The sequence below is a fragment of the Filicampus tigris genome, chromosome 16, assembly GCF_054856515.1.
Source record: "Filicampus tigris isolate MCC_2025a chromosome 16, RoL_Ftig_1.0, whole genome shotgun sequence".
In the NCBI taxonomy this organism is placed as follows: domain Eukaryota; kingdom Metazoa; phylum Chordata; class Actinopteri; order Syngnathiformes; family Syngnathidae; genus Filicampus; species Filicampus tigris.
The window spans coordinates 15,428,852-15,453,048 of NC_141232.1; the positions used below are offsets into that span (position 1 = coordinate 15,428,852).

General features: G+C 39.4%; 1 protein-coding gene across 5 annotated transcripts in view; it reads right to left on the reverse strand.

Moving 5' to 3' along the window:
• Positions 1–1,132: 1,132 nt before the first annotated feature.
• mei1 (meiotic double-stranded break formation protein 1) overlaps positions 1,133–24,197 on the reverse strand; it is a 53,504-nt gene continuing 30,439 nt past the window's right edge. Inside the window, exons 14-30 of one of the 5 annotated variants that reach the window (XM_086056644.1) lie at positions 23,975–24,035; positions 23,579–23,772; positions 22,233–22,413; positions 20,438–20,588; positions 20,085–20,270; positions 19,838–19,960; positions 19,277–19,466; positions 18,493–18,603; positions 17,806–17,916; positions 15,293–15,471; positions 14,917–15,001; positions 10,998–11,182; positions 9,696–9,777; positions 7,822–7,928; positions 7,584–7,715; positions 2,327–2,448; positions 1,133–1,787 (exon numbers count right to left, since the gene is read on the reverse strand). In XM_086056644.1, coding sequence (XP_085912770.1) covers positions 1,718–1,787; positions 2,327–2,448; positions 7,584–7,715; positions 7,822–7,928; positions 9,696–9,777; positions 10,998–11,182; positions 14,917–15,001; positions 15,293–15,471; positions 17,806–17,916; positions 18,493–18,603; positions 19,277–19,466; positions 19,838–19,960; positions 20,085–20,270; positions 20,438–20,588; positions 22,233–22,413; positions 23,579–23,772; positions 23,975–24,035 — 2,270 coding nt within the window. In that variant the 3' untranslated portion in view covers positions 1,133–1,717. The remainder of the gene's footprint in view (positions 1,788–2,326; positions 2,449–7,583; positions 7,716–7,821; positions 7,929–9,695; positions 9,778–10,997; positions 11,183–14,916; positions 15,002–15,292; positions 15,472–17,805; positions 17,917–18,492; positions 18,604–19,276; positions 19,467–19,837; positions 19,961–20,084; positions 20,271–20,437; positions 20,589–22,232; positions 22,414–23,578; positions 23,773–23,974; positions 24,036–24,197) is intronic. The other 4 variants (XM_086056642.1, XM_086056640.1, XM_086056641.1 and 1 more) reach the window with 4 other exon arrangements.

The window sequence follows — 24,197 nt, forward strand, 5'->3', positions numbered from 1 at the left end:
GGCTCAAATAAAGTTTTAGAATACAGGTGAGTTGTGATTGGTCATTACGTGAGCCCTGAGCAACTGTGATATCATTTTCAGTTGAAAGACGTGACGATATGGCCGCCCCCAGTGATGACTAAAAACAGGTGGATTAACTCTTATTCCACAAACGCAATATTTATCAGAATGCCTTGTTTCAACTAGTGGGCTTGCATGGAGCATATTCTTAAAAAATAATATGTTTGGGTTGACTTCACTTTAATAAAGTATTTGCATCAATCCTCTTATTCATGTTAAGGATATTAAAATTCAAGAAAATAATGGGACAGAAAAATCAAGGGATTTTTTTACAATAAATAAAATATGCGATTAACTACAAGTTAACTCTGAAAAAATGCGATTAACTACGATTAAAAAATTTAATCGCTAGACAGCACTAACATATATATATATATATATATATATATATATATATATATATATATATATATATATATATATATATATATATATATATATATATATATATATATATATACGGTTTGAACCGGAAAATCGTTTTTTGATTGAAAAGATGAGATTGCATTGAATCAAAACGAATCATTCTACTTTGAAATATATCGACAAATCATATTTATTGGAGAAATATATCTTAAATATACCTCAGACCCTGTCGAACTGAACCATACCATATCCAATCGAATCGTAATCCCACTGAGTCAAATCGCTTCACTTTCAAATTGAACCGTTCTTGAATCGTTTCGCACCCCACATATCGAAAACCGTACCAAATCATATTTTGAGGAGAGATGCACATCCCTATCCATCTCTCTCTCTCTCTAACCATCCATCCATCCCAATTATTAATCAAACATGCTTGCAGACCACGATGACGTTGAAAACAGCTTTGTGCAATGGTTGATGGATTCCATTTAAAGGGGAAGTCAACCCCCAAAAATTCTTTGCTATTTTATTTTATGAGCCTTCACGAGTCTCACTTCTATTAATTAACATTAATCAGAATGTCGTGTTTCCACTAGTGGGCCTGCATAGAACATATTCTTGAAGAACATATTTCGGTTGTCTCCCCTATAAGTGATTTTCACTTCTGTAAAGTAATTTCCTTTTCATTCTTACACCCCTTACAACAACAAACTGAAATTTTATTTATAAGAATTCCAGAGCATTACAGTAAAACAAATGTAAGTAGCAAGTATTAAACACATGCACTCTTAATTTCACTTTGGGTACACTGCACATTCTGGACTAAATTGAAACGTGAAGAAAAACGTTCAAATGAAAATTCAAATTACAAAAAAGGAAAACTAAGAGACGATTGGACTCTATTAGAGAAATTGTGGAATATAGTCTGGTTGCCCTGGAATGAAATAGTATTGTTAGCAGTGACTGCTGCAGAACAGCCTATTATTGTCCTTTCACTTTGCTCTCTGGAAAGGAATAACAAATTCCAAGTGTTTTGTATAGAAGTAAAAATGTAAGACTGTCAAATCAAAGTACTGATTGATTAATAGTGTGTCATTTACAATGTTGAAGTGATAGCTATCGTGTGTGTTTACTTCAGCTTTTCTTTAAGAGCATCCGAATGCTACTTTTTAGTTAACAAATACAGACTGTAAATAAAACCTTTGTGTAAACGCTATTGGGGCATAAGAAGTGAATTCACAAAGTACGTGGCAATAGAAACAGAATGATGGTCAAATGCTTTCCAAATGTGTCACTTTTCCAGAGCACTTTGGCTGTTCACGGTGAAGTCAGACAAACAGATAGACACACTCCCCAGACGTCTGAAGAAAAGAGTTAAGGAACAATGAAGTGGTAAAGTACTGCTGTGTGGCTTTGAGGGATGGGAGCTTATTTTGAAGGCTGTATTGTAAAAAGACCAAAAATTATGTCAAAATCTTCTGAAAATGTCGCATTTAGATGGTCTTGAATCAAATGTTTCGGCAAACATTTACTAGTCTGATTTATAGTACATTTTCCTTCTGGTCTGGGTATGATAAAGAAAGAGAGGTATTCAACCAAAAAGATAAAGAGAGTCTATAAAATACAATATTGACTGTTACTGGGGGGGAAAAAACAATAATAAGTGTGTTGTCCACCCACTTTCAAAAAACTTAAGAGTGAAAACTACGTCAGTAACAGTGAATTGCCAAGACGAAATGAATGAGGATTGACTGCTGCTGCTGGAAGTATAGTATGGGTGTGTGCAGCAACACAAGTCAGAACCTTACTGAGATACCGTGCGTGTGCGCACGCTTGTGTGCATAGGTTTTGCTTAGCTTTAGATTGGATAGTAGTGAGTTTCATTTGAAGTTTGGGATACAAGATGTTGCAGGGCAGACTGGAGCTCTCAGAGGGTGGCAGTGAGTCCAGGGACTGCATCACACTCCTTACTCTCTGCTTGTGTTCCTCTGTGGGTGGAGGCTGCAAGACACCACTCTGTATCTGAATAAAAGAATGAAGATAGGCAATTTGATTTTGTGAAATTCAAAGAAAAAAGATAAGAGCTTATGGAGAACAATTACAGTATAAGAAGACATGAAAAGATAGCAAAGAATAGAGAGGAGTGGGATGTAAAACCATTATGACAAAAGTCATGCAAAGGAAGATTAGAGAAGCTAATGACATTTCTAAATTGGAAAAATATGAATTGAATAGGACTAGAGCAGTGGCTCGTAAAGCACTTATGACTCATTGCCTGTCTCAATGAGTTTGACTCATTTGGTAATCAGCCAATTTTCAAACGCATGTTAAGACATTTTCCACACGTGTTTTACACACACATAAGCACCACTATCCAAGCACTCTGCTCTCATAAGATGGAGGCAGCAGATGGCAGTAAAGATGGACTCTAATGTGGGTTAATTGCAATCACAACATGGTGGAGTGCCCCTCCTGCAAACAGACCTGTCATGGGTGCAACACATTCTTATATGAATAACATTGAACAGAAAAACTAATGGAACTATGTAATTAATAATAGAACAGTATAAAACTATCACATGAAACTACTTGCAGTATAACACAGGGAAAATGTAGAATTTTGCAATTCATTAGTTAAATTTTTTAAAATTCTATTTTGTACTTTTATAACAGGGAATGTTTTTTGGTTTATAGAAAACTGAATTGTAACTTGCCCTCTGTTAACTAAGGTCGCGTTTGGAATTACCCTTGAAAACCTGAAGTTTTCCCAGAAATTCAACACCTACAAAATAATTATCTCAGCCCCTGTAGCAGAGAGAAACATAATTCCAAAAGAATTTGAGAGCTTAGACATCTGGCTTTCACACAGACTTGAGTTTATTCATCTTTACTGTTTCAATCGAAGAGGTAAAAATAAAGTGTCAGTGGAAGAGAAGCACTACGTTTAATTTAAAAAAATCGAATGGTAATTACCATACTCTTTTCTGTTACAAAGACGTCAATATTGTCATTATCTACAAACATATCTTAACCATATATCATATTTGACCGGTTCTGCTGGTTCAAAGTCCACAATCGCGTTGTCTATATCACTGCCGTTATTCATTTCAGAGCTCCCGCGACTCTTTTTTACTGCTCGCAAAAATTCCGGATATCCTCTGACGACTCAAGACACCGTCACGTCTATTCTGATGCATTTCGTTGGTTAAGAGACCGAAAATGAAATATTAACCCATTAAGGCCTAAAGCACCTTTCTCAACAGCTCCCCAAAACCTAAGGGCGCCTTTGGAATTGCCCTTGAAAACCTGAAGTTCTCCCATAAATTCAATACTTACAAAATTATATCTATGAATATCTCAGCCCCTGTAGCAGACAGAAACATAATTCCAAAAGAATGAAAGAGTTTAGACATGTGGCTTTCACACAGGCAGAATTTACTATTATTTACTGTTTCAATCGAAGATGTAAAAATAACGTGTCAGTGCAAGAGAAGCACTATTTTAATTTTAAAAAATTTGAGTGGTAATTACCATCCTCGATTCTGTTACAAAGACGTCAATATTGTAATTGTCTACAAACCATATCATATCATGTTCGACTGGTTGCACTGGTCGTGCGCATCGTCTATATAACACTGCCGTTACTTACTTTAATCAGAGCTCCCCGCGATCGACGGCATCCGCCGTTAGCCTACCTATGGCTCGAAAAAATTCCACCACATCCTCCGTGGTCTCGCGACACCGTCACGTGTATATTCTGATGCATTAAGTTGGCTAAGAGACGGAGAATTGGATTAAAAAAGGACAGTGACCTATCCGCTCTCCTGGTTTGAAAGGTAGAAAGACGCAACAGCGCTCCCGGCTCTAGTGGTAGAAATGCGGTTATGCGCTCCCAGGCTTAATGGGTTACCAGTAAACCGAAAATGACTTATACGCTCTCCTGGCTTTAAGGGTAGAAAGATGCAACAGCGCTATCCCAGCTGTCTTCAGGCAGAAGGCGGGGGACACCCTGAATTGGTTGCCAGCCAATCGCAGGGCACACAGAGACAAACATCCGCACTCACAATCACACCTAGGGGCAATTTTTTAGAAAGTCCAATCAACTTACCATGCATGTTTTTGGAATGTGGGAGGAAACCGGAGTACCCGGAGAAAACCCACACAGGCACGGGGAGAACATGCAAACTCCACACAGGGAGCCGGGATCGAACCCACGACCTCTGAACTGTGAGGCGGACGTGCTAACCAGTTGTCCACCGTGCCGCCCCTATATATATATATATATATATATATATATATATATATATATATATATAGTTTTTTTTCACGCCGTGCCAAAACCTCATTTTGGTGGATTTCATATTTTTTTCAAAAATCTATACTATTGGTCAGTCACACGCATGGGTGTTACTTTTATACATTGTTGATCAATCTAAAGTGTTTAAAATGAATTAAAAAAATGAACCATTTTGGAGGTACAAGGTTTTGGCCGGACGCCAGCCATATATATAATGTTTGGCCATTGCATTCTTCCATTTTTCTGTATATGGCCCTTCGAAACAAAACACCTCCGATAGAGTATTCACATTATGGTGCTATATGGTCAAAGTAGAAATCATGTGCGCACACGTACACACACAGACACACACTCACAAACTCAGGTAATCTTATGAACTCAAGGGCAGGCGGTAAAATATTGCTATAACACCAGTTTGCCGACAGGTGAAGATAACTTCCTCACAAAATGAGATCTCACCACGAAACACGGTCAGATCAACAACAACTCTGTGTGTGTGTGCACACGTGAGATTGAGTGAGATTGGGTGGGAGTAGAGGGGACGACCGAGCAAAATTCAAATCAAGAGAAGCGTGTGTGACACTGAAGCCTGACTCGTCGCGCAAACCGTCTCATGCAAATAAGCAGGCAGGCTTTCGCGTTAGCGTAGTTCATGAATACCAGACATACACTCCTCCACTGGCAGAGGCCATCATTCTGTCACTCCTCCTATTCTGAGCTACTCTCGGCATACATAAAGCATTTATTCTCTGACATGCCCTGAAAGTGACACCTAACACTAAGAAAACTGCTTTCACTCTGTGTTTTATACTCAAACTTATCCATGTGGGCTCCTATGGGGGACCATTGCTATTACCTTGACTAGTATTACTTTTATTAATATTATTACTCTCCATTTGTGATGGGTCGAATACAAGTTTGAGAATTTAATAAATGAAAGGTTTCCACTGTCGATAAACCAATTACAGTGAGAAGCTTGCACTCCTTTTGCTTTTCGTTTGACTATGATTACAGTTCAACACAGTGGCTTTCATCAATTATTCAGCAATAATTTAAAAACATTTCTGGTTGCGCTTCCAAGCAGTTATGCTGGCATGTGCAACATCTTTGTAGCAGTAATGTTAATTGGTCAATGATTCAGAGAACATTGAGAAAGAACGATTATAATGAAAACTTTGTGATGATGCTGGTATGACTACCAAATGTAGAATAATGGCGTCAGAATAAGGGTGGTTGGTCAAAAAAAGATCAAGGTCATTTTATTGAAACATTGCAGAGCTTAGTTTTTAAAGTGTAATAATTAATCTCTCTCAGGGTTTTCTCTATCAGTGCAGGAAGTGCAAAGAAAAAAAACACTTGCAATGAAAAAAAACACTAGCACAAGACATACAGTGGAAGTCGTAAATGATTAGTTTTAGAAATATGAACAAACTGGGTGTGTTACGTAGTAATTGATACAGAAATCTCCATTTTTGGGTAAAGTTCTTCCTCAGTAATGGCATACAAGTGTATGTAAGTCAGTCAAAAAAAGAAAGCTACACTAAATTCTGTAGTCCCATGTGGCAAAGCAGTCTGAACCAAACTTACCAACATTTTGTGTCAGTTTTTGACATTTAACTTGATTTACATTCGGGCCCTCAGTCCACCTCAAACTGAAATATTATCTAGCAAACAGCTGATGAGGATGGTTATTTCTCTACTAAGTACTCTTGCAACAAACTTGGGCTTTCCCTGATGGCATTGTACCGATACAGTGTCTTATTGTCCTTTTTGTTGTTGTTTTTTCTTTTTTAATGGAAACTACACAAGCACACAGGTGTTTGTACCTATCCATCAGACAGAAAAAAAACATGTTTACTGAAATAGCTTAAAAGTATAATAATTCGAATGTTATTAAAATAGCTACTGAAAATTACATAATGAAAATCAAGCAACGTAATTCTTCAAACTACATAATGAAATTATAGCCTCAACAAAAAGATGGGACTCTTAATAATTTGTTGAACTTGCTTTTCAGTCAGCCATGCAACCAAACCATTTCTGTAACTCCTGAGAGCACTGGTAAGCAAACTACTCCAGCTGTTTGAAGGGTGCATTCTCAAGACTGCATGGATCCTTCCACAGTTTCTCAACACGATTTATTTCTGGGCTGTTCAGAATAGTGCAATGTTTTGTTCTTGGCTAATCTTGTTTGTTTTTAGTTGTGTCCTTATCCTGTTGGAGGACCATGACCTGTGACTGACACCAAACATTCGGACACTGGGCAACACGTTTCACTCAAGAATGCCTTGATAATCTTGAGATTTCAAAGTACATTTCACAGATTCACGACATCATGTGCTGGATGAAACAGAATATAACGAAGCGTCCGCTATAGTTTAGAGTCAGTTAAGTGTTTTTTTTTTTAGTCTTCATCAGAGTTGATATGACTGGAAAAAAAGCTCCGGTTTTGTCTTATCTGTCTCAAGGACATTCTTCAACCTTCATGACTTGCCAATGTGCATTTTAGCAAATTCCAGTATCATCAGTTTCAAGTTATTTCAGTGAGCATTGTGTTGTCTTCCTTTCCTGCAGCAGGCAGCTACTGAAATTGGCATGAAATAGGTATTCATAATATTTCATGCCCTGTAAGATGAAGGACACCCTTGTATTTGATGGTATTGTTTTACATATCAAATGGGCTTGGTATCTGCATGCAAGCCATGGTAAATATGGCACGGGCATGCCATTAGTGACGCACATTTGCAGAGGGCAGCTTTCCAGTACAAATGGTGGCCTTCAATGTCAGTTAGGTCTCTTAAGCATGTCTCTCATTAGTCCATCAATGTGTACTGTATTGTGTTTCCATGGATATGGATACCTGTGTGAGGAGTAGCCTGAGGGCTTGTGATGCTTCCTGGCTGAGCTTCTTAACTCCTTTCTTCTCTACTGCATCTATCACCTGGAGCAGGTCAGGCTCCCACTGTACTACCAGAGTGCCATGCTGCATAAGCTACACAGGAAACAAACACACAGATAGATGAGACCATATACACGGGCTTTAACATACAGATCCACATTTGCACTATTGAAGGTGTGGGGTGTGTGTAACATCTCACAAGTGTGATGACTCTGAGAATGGCGGGGTGTAGGAGGAAGCTCTCTCCTGAGCTACGCAGGCAGTAGAGGAGGAATCGACTCCATGGCTGACACACCTCATAATTGGCTGAAACACAACACACACAAGACAGATACGCACTAATAACTCCAGAAATCACGCAAAAGTTGGGCATGTTTTGATAACTTAATGGTAAATAAGGCATATATGTAAAACAATCACTGAATGCATAACAACCAAAGCGTGCTGCAGTGTTGAGGAAAAAAACACAACCTATAGCCGCATGGAATAATTAAATTCAAACAGATGGTGGCCTAATTGGAGATATTTTTTGGGTAGGATGAGGGGAAAAGGTAGCAAGGCCATGGGCAGGTGAGCCGTGAGGAATGTCTGAATGACAGAGGCCCGTATGGGAGAGACCATCACCGCAATGGGTAAATTACACAAATGCCTCGAAGGGAGCCGCTTCGGACATGACCATCTGGAGCTAACATGACGATGTGATCAAAACCAATGACGTCTTTTCCAAACTAAAATGAAAGGTAGAAATACAATCTTTGGCAGCACATGGTTGGTTGAAAGTGGCAACCTCTGTATGCTCATAGATTTCCAACTAAATGCTTCAGAGGTATTGTTAAATGCAACCTCAGATGGCAAGAATTGTAAGAAACAATGATTTTTAGAGTTGGATGCGAATATTACTCACTGCACTCATTGTATTATTATGAGCAAAGCGCAAACGACGAGAGGTATAGTTTGAGGGACTAGTGAGGTGCGAGTGGCTGGCTGAGTTGTTGCTTGTGAAGGTCATCTCACCGTGCAATCAATGTGGTGCTTGGTAACTCAAGCACAATGTTTTTTTCTTTTTTTTTTTATATTCTGGAAAAATGGTGATTTTAGAGATACAAGGTTTCCATCAGACAGCAACAATATGTAGCTTGTTTTTGCTGAATATTGGTTTTCTTGAACAAATAAAGCTGCATAATAAGATGGAACTGGCCAATACATGCCATATTCTTGCAAATTTACACTCTCGTGAGAGTGGAAAGACCACATAAACGAATAGATGCAATGTTTTTTTAACACATTGTTTTAAGTTAAAAAGCAGCTGAAAACAAAGATATGCAAATTTAAAATAACAGAAAGTTTTGACATCTTTTTTTGGCCTTTAAACATTATGATGTGGTGACAAACCCATTACGTTTTTATGATAGAATGGCATCTCACCTCTACCCCAGCATTACAATGACACAGTTCCACCTGCCCTTACCCTTCTTCTAGTTTCCAACATACCGCTACAATGAACTGACAAGTTTAAGACCAGCCCTTTGACTCTATGAAACCTTGTGGAGCAGTAGTGTGTGGACAAAGAAGGAAACCGTTAAATACTGATGTTTGGCAGCTATTGCCCTCATAGTCCATGCCCTTACAAATTGAGAAAAAAAAAAAAGTCACTACCCGGCTGTGCATAACATAAAAAGCACAAAGTACCCTACTAACTAGGGAACTTATGGACAAACAAAGTGCTTTTTTAAACACCTTGATGTTTACAGAGAGCCATTCTGCTGTTGTTTTTTCCCATTTAGTTTATTTTGTGTTGATTTCTGTGTACCTGCTGTTATCAGCTTTGATTATAGAGCTACAACAGAAGAAGAATACTCTGCACTGTAAACCCCAGCACCTTGATGAAGGCAGCTAACATTAAGGCTGTCTTGTCTTTCCCAATGGTTTGAAAAGGAATCTATGCGGGATGTCTCTCTGACTGCAAAAATAGAAGTCTACTATCTGGGGGGAGACTAAATAGGGAGGCAGCAGTACAATATACTGAAAGGGCAGAACTGACATGAAAATGTTTTTTATGAATACAAATGGTACCTGTCTGAGGACTCTTCCTCTGAAGGAAGCCAAGCACGGAACTTAGGCAGTTGACTGTGGCTCTCAGCAGCAGCTCATTCTTCTGAAGATGACAAGTAGAGACGTCGTTATACTCGGGAGAAGAAGAATGACATTATATCATTAAAAGGCCGTGTGACTTAATGTGTATTATCAAAAAAAGCTTATCTTGAAGCTTGAGAAAAACATGAATATATTTAAATATATTCTCATCATACAAATACGATACAATCAGAAACAAAAGGTTAACGGAAGACCAAACAGAAAGCCAAGATGAGGATTTAATAATAAATGTATTTCCTGATGTGGCAGTTCTCTCCCAAAATACTCAAGTAGGCCAGACAGAAAAATGAAAGAGTCTTGAAGTGGAGAGGACAAGAAAGTAGTTAGGAGCTAGAGTAGGAAGGGATAAGAATGCAAGAGGGGAAGAGGGTAGAGGTAAAACATCGGACAAATGAAAGAGGAGAAATTGAACAGAAGGAGAAGTGCTCTGTTTGCTTTTCTTCCACCAAACTTCAACATCACGGGAACATGACACAAAATAGCGAGATTTTTTTTAATAGGATGACCCACTGGTGTGGAACACAGGTCTGCAATTGATTCCAAGATAGTTTGTAATGTTGTATGTATGCTGTATATATTTGAGTTCAAGATAAAAGTCCAGCTCCAAAATATAATGTTGTTTCTTCAACATATGTATTCTTTTATGTAATAATCTTATGTATATATATTTTCTTTAAACTTGAAAATGGTTTGCTTCATAGGATCACAATTCTTCAAGTCACTCTATACAAGAATCGCGCAATGTGGTAATCTAGAAATGCGGGAAAATTGGGGTTATTGTGTGATTCAGCAGAACACCAAGTCCGCATTCACAATTTCATTGGAAATGAGTCTATAGTGCTAAACACACCCAGAGGTGTCTCTGCTATGTCTCCAGGATGTTACGGTTCTTCCACAACTGTCTTTTTACTACTGCTGTAACAAGGCTAAAACATTCAATAATTTCTCAAGAAATTATCAAGATTTTAGACAGAGCAGGTAACAAAGGACAAAACAGCACTGCAGACTTAAGTAAACGTTGCACTATACTCCTCTTTATCTGTCTTTTCGTTCTCAGTTAGTAACATCTGGCTAAACGCAGAAGAGGGAACAAGAAAGCCAGAGATTTGAGAGGGACTGAAAGATTTACAAGCTGTGATATACTAAAAATATAAACAGTAAAGTACACAGGCATCATACAAATTATACTGAAGGCCCAATCTCCCACCAAGGTCATACAACCTGTAAAATAAGCCCGCTGAGAGCAATTAAGAGGCACTGAGCCCCTCTGGAGCCGAGCGGGAATAATGCGCCATCTTCAAGTTCCAGGGGTGTTTGACCAACCAAGCCTGGACCAGTGGTCACATGCACCAATGCGGAGGTCAAGTCAACATTGAGTAAGGCCTGCAGCAACCTCAAGTAGCTGACTGGGAAGACAAAAAAATAGCAAAAGGCAAATATGTAGATGAATGGGGGCAAAAACATTACAAAGGGATGGGATTTCAAAATGTTGCAACTTACGTTTGAGTCTGTACTCATGCATTTTTCCGCCAACACACGACCAATATTAGTATCTATAAATCAATCCATCCATTTTCTATAAGGCTTGTCTTCTTTCGGGTTGTGGGTAGGCTAGACCCTATCCCAGCTGACTAAAATTCAGAGTTAGTGATTTATGTAACATGCATGTTTTGGGAATCTGGGAGGAAGTTGGAGGATTTAGAGAAAACCGACAAAAAGCCCGTGGACATAGCAGGACCTGATCCGAAATTCAAATGCAGGCTCCTCTACACTGTGAGGCAGACTTTCTCACCACTCATGCACCGTGCTTTCCTACCGCTAAAAATGTTATATTCAATACAAATATCACAGGAGTGTGAGAGCTAAATAATACTTCTAAAAGGATGAGGACAAGGCAAATAAATGAGCATGAATGAAAAACTGAAAAATAGTCCAACACAAAATGATTGAGTGCTTGTTCATGGACATCTGGGAGAGTTAATGATTGTGAAAGTAGCGAGCAATTCTGTTATTATTCATTGAATCTTATTTGATTGCATAAAAAAGGCAGATCTGATTACATGAAAACAAAAAAAAAAAGAATGAAAAGGAGCAGAGAGAATACATCTTTTATTTTCTGCCACTTTTTACAGGAAATTAATTTCACATGTTAATTTTCCCTTTAGCATCTCTACGCACATATGCCACAATCTTCTAAAATATGTTCAACCTTTGTCGCAGACAACCATCTTAATTTATAATTTCACAGGTATTTAATATCTTTGATTTAAACAGCTTTTCAAATCCATGATTGATTGCGACTCTTGTGTTTCTCTGTTGAGGTTGTTTCATAATTCTACACCTATCATTATTTTCTTCATTTCCATCACTTTTGTTCTAAATCTTATTTTAAAGACTTCAGTCCCTTCAAATTGTAATTGCTCATTGCTTTTGCATATATTTTTGAACATTTAATGGAAAGAGATTTTTATTAACCTTGTAAATTGTTTGTCCATCCATCCACCCATCCATTATCGATACCACTTATCCTCACAAGGGTCGCGGGGCGTGCTGGAGCCTATCCCAGCTGTCATTGGGCAGTAGGCGGGGGACACCCTGAATTGGTTGCCAGCCAATCGCAGGGCACACAGAGACAAACATCCACACTCACAATCACACCTAGGGGCAATTTAGAGTGTCCAATCAACTTACCATGCATGTTTTTGGAATGTGTGAGGAAACCGGAGTACCCGGAGAAGACCCAAGCAGGCACAGGGAGAACATGCAAACTCCACACAGGGAGGCCGGGGCCGGGATCGAACCCATGACCTCTGAACTGTGAGGCAGACGTGCTAACCAGTTGACCACCGTGCCGCCGTAAATTGTTTGTATTAATTTAAAATCAACTAAATCATGGAATCCCAATACCTTATATTTCATAAATAATAATTTAGTGGGATCTCTGTGGCGACTGGCTAGTGATGATTTTCAAAGCTCTTTTTGTAAAACAATTATCGGTATAGGTTCTGTATAAGCCTTGCATGCTGATCCCCTGATTTCTACTAAGTATGTTAAATACATAGCAATCATTATGCTGTATAACGTTAACAATGCAATGTTAACAATTGTTTAAGTGTAAATTTTACTTAAAGTGGAAGTCAACCCAAACATATTTTTTTACAGAATATGTTCTGTGCAGGCCCACTAGTTGAGTTAAGGCGTTCTGATTAATATTGCGTTTGTGGAATATGAGTTAAGCAGAAAAATCCACCCACATTTAGCCATCTTTGGGGGTGGCAATTTTGTCACTTCTATCAAATCAAATCAAATTAAAATCAAATTTTATTTATATAGCACTTTTCACACACAAGCTGCAACTCAAAGTGCTGTACATTAAAAATGTCAAAATACAGCATAAAAAGAGAACCCGCTCCCACCTTCCCTTCCTCCCTCGCAGTATACACAAAGACAGACATCCACAAGCACACCTGCACTCACACACACGTACACGAACGCACACACATATAACCTTAAAAAGAGACATGGCAGGGCACAGAGAAACCATATGAGGAAAGAGTAGCCAAGGGAAGCTTGTCCACGCTGAGAGGTATGACAGCCTATGGCCACGGGTAGCACCACCACCTCAGAGACCCCGGGGCCACGACAACCCGGGCAGCCCCTAAGCATAGCGCAGGGAGGGCAGCCACACCTCCCAGCGCGGAGGACCCCCTTGAGGAAACACTGGAGGTAAAACCTAGATGAAGCTAAAGGAAAATGACAACAAAGCTAAAAAGACAAAGCAATAAAAGAAGCTAAGAACTATAAAACAATAAGATTGGATCAAAATAGTAAGAGACTAAGAAATTTTTTTTAAAGCCCAAACTAAAAAGGTATGTCTTGAGCTTCCCCTTAAAAATATCAACCATCTCTGCAGACCTGACGTCCTGACAGGCTATTCCAAAGTTGAGGACCAAAATGGCTGAATGCAGCCTCGCCATGATTTTTGGTCCTCTCCCGAGGAATAATTAAAAGCCGGCACCAGAGGACCTCAGGATCCGCGAGGGTTGGTATGATGAAATCAAATCAGATAAATAAGATGGCTCAAGACTATTAAGATATTTATAAACTAATAAGAGTACCTTAAAATCGATCCTGAAACACACGGCGAGCCAATGCAGCGATTTTAAAACTGGTGTAATGTGCACCCGCCCTCTGGTTCTCGTCAGCACCCGAGCGTCAGTAGTTGAAGGGAAGAAATACTCTGTTTGGGGAGACCAGAGAGCAGGGCGACTGTCGACTGAAAATGACATCACAGTGTCTCAGGGCTCAGATAACGACCAATCATGGCCCAGCTTCAGAAAACAGGTGAGATGTGATTAGTCGTTACCTGAGCCCTGAGTAGTTGTGATGTCCTTTTCAGTTGACAGTGGTGACAAAATGGTTGCCCCCAGAGACGGCAAGAAACAGGTGGATTAACTCTTATTTCACAAATGCAATATTTATCAGGATACCTTGATTCAACTAGTGGGCCTGCATAGAACATACTCTTGAAAGAAGATGTTTGGGTTGACTTCCACTTTAATGTAATACCATGATGGCTTTCACTATTTTTCCTTTTGTTTAGGCTAGTTTGTGATTTCCACATAAGATTTTCATCAATCATTTCCTAAAGTTTTAGTTTTTTTACACACTAAATTGATGCATTTATTTAATTGATCTATTTTTAATGACTCAACATTTTTCACTCTGTCATTAGATCATAATATTTGTCTTGAGATTGAGTGAAAGTCTGTGAGGAAGCATTGGATGCATTTCACTGGGGAGTGAGGGCGGGGGGGGGCACTTTGATATACTATTTTCATAATGATCACTCTGCTCTGATAATTCGCTTAAATGGTTGAATGGCTGGATCTCACTTGTACTTACACTTTCCTCTTTTTTATAGATAACAGTGGAATGACACTAACCTATTGTTTTGTATCAGGGTGAAATTACACACGAACAGTGCATACATAGAAACGTATAGAGCATTTGAATTGCCATAGCAAAAATCGAAGTGGCAAAAATGGCACTGACAATAGGTTGAGCCATGCAGTCTTTAAAATTGGCACTTTGCTGTCATATAATGTATTTAGAGGAATGACAATGTTGAGTTTGTTACCCAGCAAGAGAGTGTCTGTATTCCTTTTCTGAATGAGTATTCGCTGCACAGCAGTGTCCAGGCTCCAACTGAGGCTTTTGTGAACCTTAAATGAAGGGAGAGAGACAGAGCAAAGGAAACAATAAAAAGTGGGGTGAACCAGAGGAGTAACTAGCTTTGGCCCAAACGCTTATTGTAAGCGTAAGAGTCTGTTTTATCCTCGGCTGCGAGGTGACGGAGAGGTGAGACTAAAACGCGTTTAACACAGCAGCCTTCCAGTTTTGTCATTAGAACTGCGGCTCTTTTGTCCCGTGTGTGGCATTTATGTGTCTTGCCCTTGACTTTGTGAATTTGTAGCCTGACAGTGATCAGTCCACAGAGGAGCTACAACAAGTACCTGGATGGAGTGCTCACGCTGCAAAGTGATGAGGGTGGACAGGAGTAGATGACTGCAGCACAGCAGGGCTGAGGAAGGTGCAGTTGAAGAGGAGACGAATGGCGCAGTGGATGAGGATGAGGAGAGGATTGTCTGAAGCTGCTCAATCACTCCACAGTTGGAGAGGAGCATCGAGACAGCTGGGGAGGGGAAGGTGCCACATCGTCTGTCAGCATGTGTGTGTGTGGTTGCACGTCACAGGCCTGTCACTTTGTGTGTGACTTACTCACACAGCAACGCCCCCCCACCCACCCCCACACACAAAAAACTGAACAAAACTAAACACCCACACAAAGCTGGTAAACCAATACACAAAAAAACCACTCGCTTATACATAACTTGTGACCAACATACTAAGATTTTGATTTGAATTGAATTAAATTATCCTAATATTTTAATAATGGTTAAACCTTTGGCCTGGTAACTCCCATTTTGTTTGGTCCTGGTGGGGATTAACTTTTATAAACAGCACATTATTCATAAACCTATGTTTTGTGAAGCACTGCTTAATTAATTAATCCATCAGGGGTTCAGATAAAACTATTGAATTGTAAATGTTCAGCTTAGTAAGACTGTTTTCACCAAGGCAATTATGTGCTTCAAGCTTTGAGGGGACGGTTATTTAAGCTATTTTTGATCCTGCATGACTGTGCCCCCAGCCTATAACCGTGTAAAATGCAAGGACCATATATCTAAAATCAGTTACCTTTGATGATGATGATGATGATGCCCAAAAGTCTCACAGACACAAGCCAAAAAAGCATGTTGAAAGTCTTCCCGCAAGAGTGAAAATTGTTATACAGGAGCTGCAAAGCGGGACTAACTAACATTGTGGTGGTGAAATATCCTGTGTTTTTTGTCCATATCGTGTGAATGTCTGTACAGTATATCTTAAAAATGAGTATAATGATACAGCCGATGAGGACAAATTCATAATCATGTCTGATTGTTTAGCTTCGTTTTACAGACGTTCCTTACAATAGATACGAGTGACTTTACACTGGTGTAGTGATTTGACCCGAAAAAAAAATGTCTTAGCAGCTGCAAGAGTCAATATAACAAGTAAGTGTACATAACTGTCCAATGTGTAAGTAAAATAAAGATATAAAGTGTCTTTGGGTGTTATCATCAGAATTACTCTGTCATCATGAAAATGTGTCAGAATTATCTTAAATTGGACCAGCAAATCAGCGCTGTTGTAAAGTCGAGCTTCTTTCACCTTAGACAGCTGGCTAAGGTAAAGCCCTTCCTTTCCCATCAGAACTTAGAAACAGTCATCCATGCCTTTGTTACATCTCGGCTAGCTTACTGCAATGCACTTTATTTCTGAGTCAGCCAGTCCTCCCTCAAACGTCTCCAGTTGGTCCAAAATTCTGCTGCCCGCCTACTAACTGGAGCTCGGAGGATGGAGCACATAACACTAATTCTGGCCTCCCTTCACTGGCTCAAATTTTTAAAACCTTTTCTTTTCTCGGGCTTTTGATCAGACCTGAAATTTTCGGCTCTTTTCCAGTGTCAATTGTATATAGTGTTTAATGTCAATTTATTGGCTCCATTATTTATATCTTATTTATATTTATATATTATTTATGTCTATATTTATTGATACATGTATCACAGCCTTTTATTGTTTTTGTTCCACTTATTGTATTGTTTGCAAAGTGCTTTGTTACAGCACTAGCTGTTATGAAATGCGCTATATAAATAAAATTGTATTGTATTAAATCTTGGAGAAATGATTTATTTTGAGGATATTCTGTAAACAATTACTTCCGGTTTGGGTCACGTATGCCGGATGTGCATCAGTTAGACTGAGAGGGTTCGCTGGGGAGAGGGATGAGAGCATTATGTCGTGTGATGGACTTTTATTATCTTCGATGTTATATTTTGTTTATTTATGGATCATTTGAGTCAAAGAGATTATTGTAAATATTGATTGTAAATACTATGGAATATGTTTAGTTCTCACAGTGTTCCATAATGGACGAGCAATAAAACAATTGTGGACATCAATACAATACAATTGTATCTATATAGCACATTTCACAACAGCTACAGCTGTAACAAAGTTTTTGTTCAGCTTGAAATAATGTCAGACTGCCAATGATGGCGAATGACCGACCGTCAAAATTTACTCACGCGCCCACCTCTGGTATTTTGCTGTTTGCATGAACATTGCTTGGCGAATGTACATTTCTAACATCTCCTTAATAGAAAAAAAAGAAGAAAAGAAATTCAAAATAAAGCTAAACTTTTTGGTGCATGAAATGGGTTTGTCTCCATGGCAATGGGTTTGTCTCCATGTGGTAATATTCACTCATGAACAGCCAGTGTCAAATGGTATTTATATATCTTTCGCAATACTTAAACCAATCATTTCTGTCAAAATACACCAAGTACATCCAGAGTTAGAGGCGGAATTGGAAGTTTTTGGAAAACACATACATAAATTGGAGAAAGGGAGCGTGTCAAACCTCTGTCAGCGCAGTGTGCAGGAGAGAGACTCAGACAGCAGTACAGGTAGCTAAGGGCAGGCAGCAGACTCTCTGTATTGGATTGATGCAGCTTACCTGCAATATTACTCACTTACACACACATAGAGTACATGGTAAATCAGGCTTGCGGGTTTTGATCTCCTTGTGCAGTGCTCACAGACATTAGTTAAAATACATCAACTGGAGGCTATGATGTGATGACCTCATTCATGCAGAACTGTGCTTAGTAAAAGACTGAGGTAATTTAAAAATGACAAGCTGGAAAATGTAACACGGGATAAGGCTCCACAAATGCATGCATGGCTTCAAGCCAAGTAGAGTACGACTATAATTATTCACATGTGAACATCAAGATGCATTTATCCAAAGGTTTAATAAGCGTCATCATTACAGTGAGCCTTAATGTTCACGATCTTGAACATTAGTAAAGATGCCGCTCTTGAAGAAATACAGGTGAATGCAGGGAGGATAAGTCAGTCAGTCAGTAGCACAACATGCAGATGAATTACAAATGTTCTGAGCTAAATATGTCATCGGATCAAGATCAATCATTCCCAAAGCCTGCGTTGTGGCTCATAGATAGACGTACAATGTATTGGGTTAGCAAAAACATTCAAGCTGCACTGCATTTTGCCCCAAAATATCTTGACAATGTTTTGACTTCACCATGGTAAAGCAGCTTGAAGTGCACTTCGTCCATCTTGCTGCTGGGTAGGGAAGGTGGAATGCTGATATGTGTTACACAAAGCAGCCTTAGCACAAGAGGGAGAGAGTTAACTGCAACAGAAACAAGATATACAATACAGTGATGCAGTAACTGCAGAAACGCTATACTATTTTTTACATAATATGAAAGCATGGTATTGTTGTTGTAAAGTTACAAAAAAATCATCTTGGCATGCAATTTAATAATAAATTAATAATAATAATAATAATAAAGATGAAGAATATGATTTGTACTTGAACTATGATGTGGCCAACTCGGGCCAATCTGAAGCCCAACTAGTTTGACGCCTAAACGGACTACTAAAGAAATAGAAAAAAAACTGTGGAAGGCAATCTTTATTGTGGCACCATTTTGCATTTTTGACACTTTACCATTTTGGCAGCAGAACTGACTGTCTTTAAGTGCGGCAATAAGGTGTTACTACCTTTGAGCATATTCACTTTTCTCAACATGAATCATTCAGTAGTCTGCTGCTTATTTAATATGTTACAATGGGTAGTACATTTGAAAGTGAAGGCGGTTTAAATCGAATGATAAATTAAACTTTTCAGAATATTTTCAACAATGCAGCTATATATGATAATGATTCATTGGTATTGGTTATGACACTATGCGGTTAGTCATATACAATCATGTGATAAACTTAATAAAAAACACAATCTCTGCACTGGCAGTCTGGAAACTTTACTGCACCTAGACTAAATGTGACCCTCTGTTGCCTACCTTCTTCATTAAGTTTCTGTCCTTGTACACGGCCCGTATTCTCAACACTGAGTTTCTGCAACGCCTGGAGCAGGGCAGGTTTTAGACTGGTACACAGGTCTGCCTCAAAGTCACTTTGACCATCCAATAGAACCATCAGAACTGACATTGCCCGCTCTGCAAGTGAGGCCTCCCTGGTGCAAACTATGTCCTTTAGGGTAAGACAGTCAAAAAGAAAACAGGAGATTTGGAAAAGAATATGGAACTTCATCTGTCCTTGACTTTGGCAATTCAAACCAACTGCTACGGGTTAAAGGTGAACTCAACACAAGTGTTGACTGACCTTGATCAGTCAGATCTAATGAGTGAATAGCATCTCAACTGCTTTTAGACACACAAGTGGGTTTTAGAGCACAGTGGCATGCGTGTACAGTGACAAAATGACATTCATGACAACACCAGTTCGCTGAGATGTGAAACTGCATGTTTTTCTATTTTAAAAAGCCACCAATCCTCCTTCTGTGGTATGGCGAACTCCTATTTCCACAATATGTCTGAAGTCCATGTGTATCTTTATCTCACCAGTAGGATCAGGATGACAGACGGGTACTTCTTCAACACAGACAGAAGCGCCACAATCTCTGTGGGGGGCTTCTGTTCTTCCCCCTCCCCAGCACATCCCTTCTCCTTAACATGCCTGTCTGTCTACACACACAAAAATACACCACTTTGATGAGTCTAAGAAGCTAGACTGTAACTAATTTGCGAGAAATACAAAAAAACAACATATTATAATATAATAGGGGGGAATAAACCAAATGTTTTTCACCACAGTCAGCTCTGGATCTGTGGACTGCGCTTGTTTGGTCAACCAAAGTTCCAAGACCAGGGTCCCGAATTTTTCTTTAAGCAGCGCATGGCCACAAATGAAGTGGAGGACGGCAGGATGGTGGATGTAAAGCGATGAGAAACTTGGACAGGAGGAGAGTGCCTTGTTGATACAGTCCAAAGGAGCCTTGAATAGGTTGGCGAGGAAAGGGGAAACATCGGAGTGCTGGGGTTTGTGCTTTGCTACCACACCAGATAAGCACAAACTGCATAATACAAAATTAAAAAGTAACTTCTGTAAAATAAATAAATACAAATAAAATGTGATATGGTGCGTTATGTAAACTGAGTTACCCCATCAAGTGTGGTGCTCCCATCCTGAGTAACTGCTAGCAGGTAAAGAGAAGACCGCAGGACCAAGGTTGGGAGAGTGCTGCTGCCTTCCTCCTGCACTGAACGCAAGAGCCACACTACACTGGAAAAGACGGTCTGGTCTGGGAGGAGCCTAGTGCATACAGGCAACACAAACATAAGAGACAAGACATTTACAGATACATGCAGACAGAACAATTGCAACTAAAAGTCAAATTTAAGGCAGCAGATACATTTGGTGTGAAAATCGTCACTGTCCAGTGAAAAACACTTTTTGTCTTATTTTTACGTGAATCATGTTCCCGCATTACAGACATCACAATATCGTGAAAATAAAAAAAAAATCCCAAATTGGACAAGTGTTTTTTCACAGGACAGCGATGATATACTAAATTGAACAGAGTAGTACATAATGCATACTCCTATCCAATGTTCCCTCTAATTTTCCATGCATCTGAGCATTGACACAAATTCCCTGAGCATTCCTTGGACCAGGGTGAGCAACATCAGACATGCACACGGCTGCCACCAAACCAGCATCACAACTGTCCAAAACCTGAGACCATAACCAATTACTTGGTGTAGGCACGCTACAACAACAACCAAACAAAAAAATCAAACCAGCTATATATCAAAATAGAACATATCATTGAGAAGCAATGTGTGACACAAATGAAATCAGCCCTAGTTTGTTCCTTTTACTTTATCACATTTTAAGCATAATTAAGTCTCAATTCAATTTATATAAATATGGTGCCACATTGTCCACTCATTACTAATGGGAAACATGTCCCATTACACACACTACTGAAACTGTTAGGGAGGTGGGAATGGGGTGGTTCTTGTTTGTAGATTAAACTGGGGTGGAAATAATGGAAGGAGTGTAGAAATGTAATGTGTGTGCCAGCGTCACCGTGTGCATTGAGAGGCTGAGAGCGGTGCGCAATTGCTCATGCGCACATCTTAGAGGGAACATTGCCCCTATCGCAGATTAAACAGTCAGCCTTATTCTTTCTCAATTTTACCCTGACCGACAAATATGAGTCTTGTTTTTTTTTGTACTTTGCTAGTTACACTATATCCTCTTCACAAAAATCAGTGCATAATTGCCATCCATCAAAATGCATTGTGGCAAAAAACAAATAAATAAACACTCCAAATTCTTAAAAAAAAAACGCTGAGAAACATTCGATTTGCGATGAAAAACTGGGGAAAATTGGTGGCGGGGGGCCCAAAAAAATATTTTAAAATATTGAAAAACAAATGGCGGGGTTGTGGGTTCGATCCCGGCCCCGGCCTCCCTGTGTGGAGTTTGCATGTTCTCCCCGTGCCTGCGTGGGTTTTCTCCGGGTACTCCGGTTTCCTCCCACATTCCAAAAACATGCATGGTAAGTTGATTGGATACTCTAAATTGCCCCTAGCTGTGTTTGTGAGTGTGGTTGTTTGTATCTGTGTACCCTGCGATTGGCTGGCAACCAATTTAGGGTGTCCCCCGCCCACTGCACAAAGACAGCTGGGATAGGCTCCAGCACGCCCCGCGACGCTTGTGAGGAGAAGCGGTATAGATAATGGATGGATGGATGGAAAAACAAATGGAAAGAAATCATCAGTGGTCCATTGTGTACTGCTTAATTAGCTTCCAATGACATCAATCATATTTTTTCTTTCACCCCACTTAAGACCTTATTTTACTTTTTTTTTTTCCCATGTATCAACATCTCAATTACACTCTATGCGGATGCACAGTGCCAGATGATTGTTTCAAATCTGTGTGTACCTGTCTCCCTGTTGCAGGGCGAGGTGTAGTATTATCAGCAGACAGTATTGAGTGGCTCTTGGGCCTTTATAATCACACAGTTGGAGCCCTGGGGACTCGCGCAGCAGTGTCGGCCAGTCTGAGAGCCGACAGCACAGAGAGGAAAGATTGGACTGTAGAAGATTTTCCATTTCTTCTGCATCTGGGTTTGGGAATCGTGGAAATAAAAAAGAATTTTAATCAAGTCACGAAGAATTATTCAACAACATTATGTTTCTTGTATAAAGTTCTGATTTTTTACTTCATTTAAAATTTAAGTAAGGGAATAAAAACATGTATAATGTAATTTCAGTACAGTTGTAACTTCGGAAAGGTTTATGGAAGTTGACGTTCCTTCCGTTATTGAGTTTTGGGTAATGCACATATGCATTTAAAAATTAAGAGAACAAGTTTTTGACAGAGGGAGTTGGGAAAAAAAGGGGGACCACTGAAATATGAAACACAAAATAGAATAGCAGATGCTGGAATGAAAGCTCCAGCATACCTGGACTATGAGAGTGAGATTTTCTTTTCTTTTTTTTTCTCACAAAAGTACCACAGTATTTAATTTATGAACTATTGCAGACAATGATTAGGGGCATTTATGTATGTCTTAAAAGTTTCTCAAGCCTCTAAAGTGAGGGACAAGTAGTCACTCAGTGATTAAGAAAATAACCAGGCCGGGTAAAAAAAATAGAGAAATGACAGCCGTTCATAGTGGATAAGGAGTAACAAATATTGAATATTGGACCAGCGATACATTACCCCGACTGGAGCAATCACGACGTTGTAAATGCAGTCATTAAAATGGAGTTGTTCTCACTTTTGCAGCGACAACAGTTTCCACTTTTCAAGATTGTCTTGAAATTTGACATCAAAATCATGATTGGTGCAATTTTGTGCTTTGTGGTCAAAGGTTGCTGATGCTGGAAGAGTGCCTGGTTCATCATCTCTATTCTAGTTCATCCCAAAAGGTGTTTGATTGGGCTAGTGAACACAAGCCCTTTCAAACACTTTTTCGCAGAAGGCAACTGTTAAAGGAGAAGCGGGTAATCATGGGCAAGCTGCTGTTGGCCTTAGATGACTGCACACTGCCTTGTCTGTTGCCAATGGAGCGACGCAAACGTACTGCTGATTATCAGATGATAAATTTATGGTAGATGACTGGAAATTTCGACCCATCACCCAAACTCATTGAGGGGAGATTAATGGAAGGGTGTGGTAGTAAAACAGAATGGAGGCTCAGAGCAAGTAATACAATCAAGAAACAGATTGTGAAAAGGAGAACAGTTGGTGTTAATATACATTCATATTTTGATCAAGCAGACCTCGACATAGAATTGCAGACTCAGAAACTAAATCAGGAAACAGCAAGGTGGCTTGCACTCTGTGTGTGGTGCTACTGTGTGCTTGGATCTGAGTACCCTGCTGGGAGGTGCCAGAAGCAGGTACTGACTGGGAGAGCAAACACATACTGAGTTTCTGTAGGAAATCACAGCAAGCCGCATTTAAATGTGTGTTTCTGAAAGAATATGACAGAGAAAATAAGTATTAAAATATGGAAATGTTGGAAAGAGTGCAGGAAAATGAGTTACTTATTTGAATACAGAATGAGGAGACATTAAAGAAACAAATCTCTCAGTCAGTTCATAGAATGAACTATATGAGATACTCATTAAATATAACAATGAGGTTTATTATCAGGTTATCCAGTTACTGTGCACCTGTTTCCCACGCAGAAAATCCCTTTATGTTCCAAAGCCAGCTTGTAGAAACCAGAGGATGCTGGTGGGAAAAAAAGGTAAAGAAGAGGGATGAGACAGCAGGTAGTGGGAAGATGGGCAGGTAGAATTATACAAAGTAAATGGCAGACGGAAAAGAAAACATTGGGCAGTCATACACTCATAAAAGTAAGTAGCTTTTAAGAAAACACAAACCCATTGACAG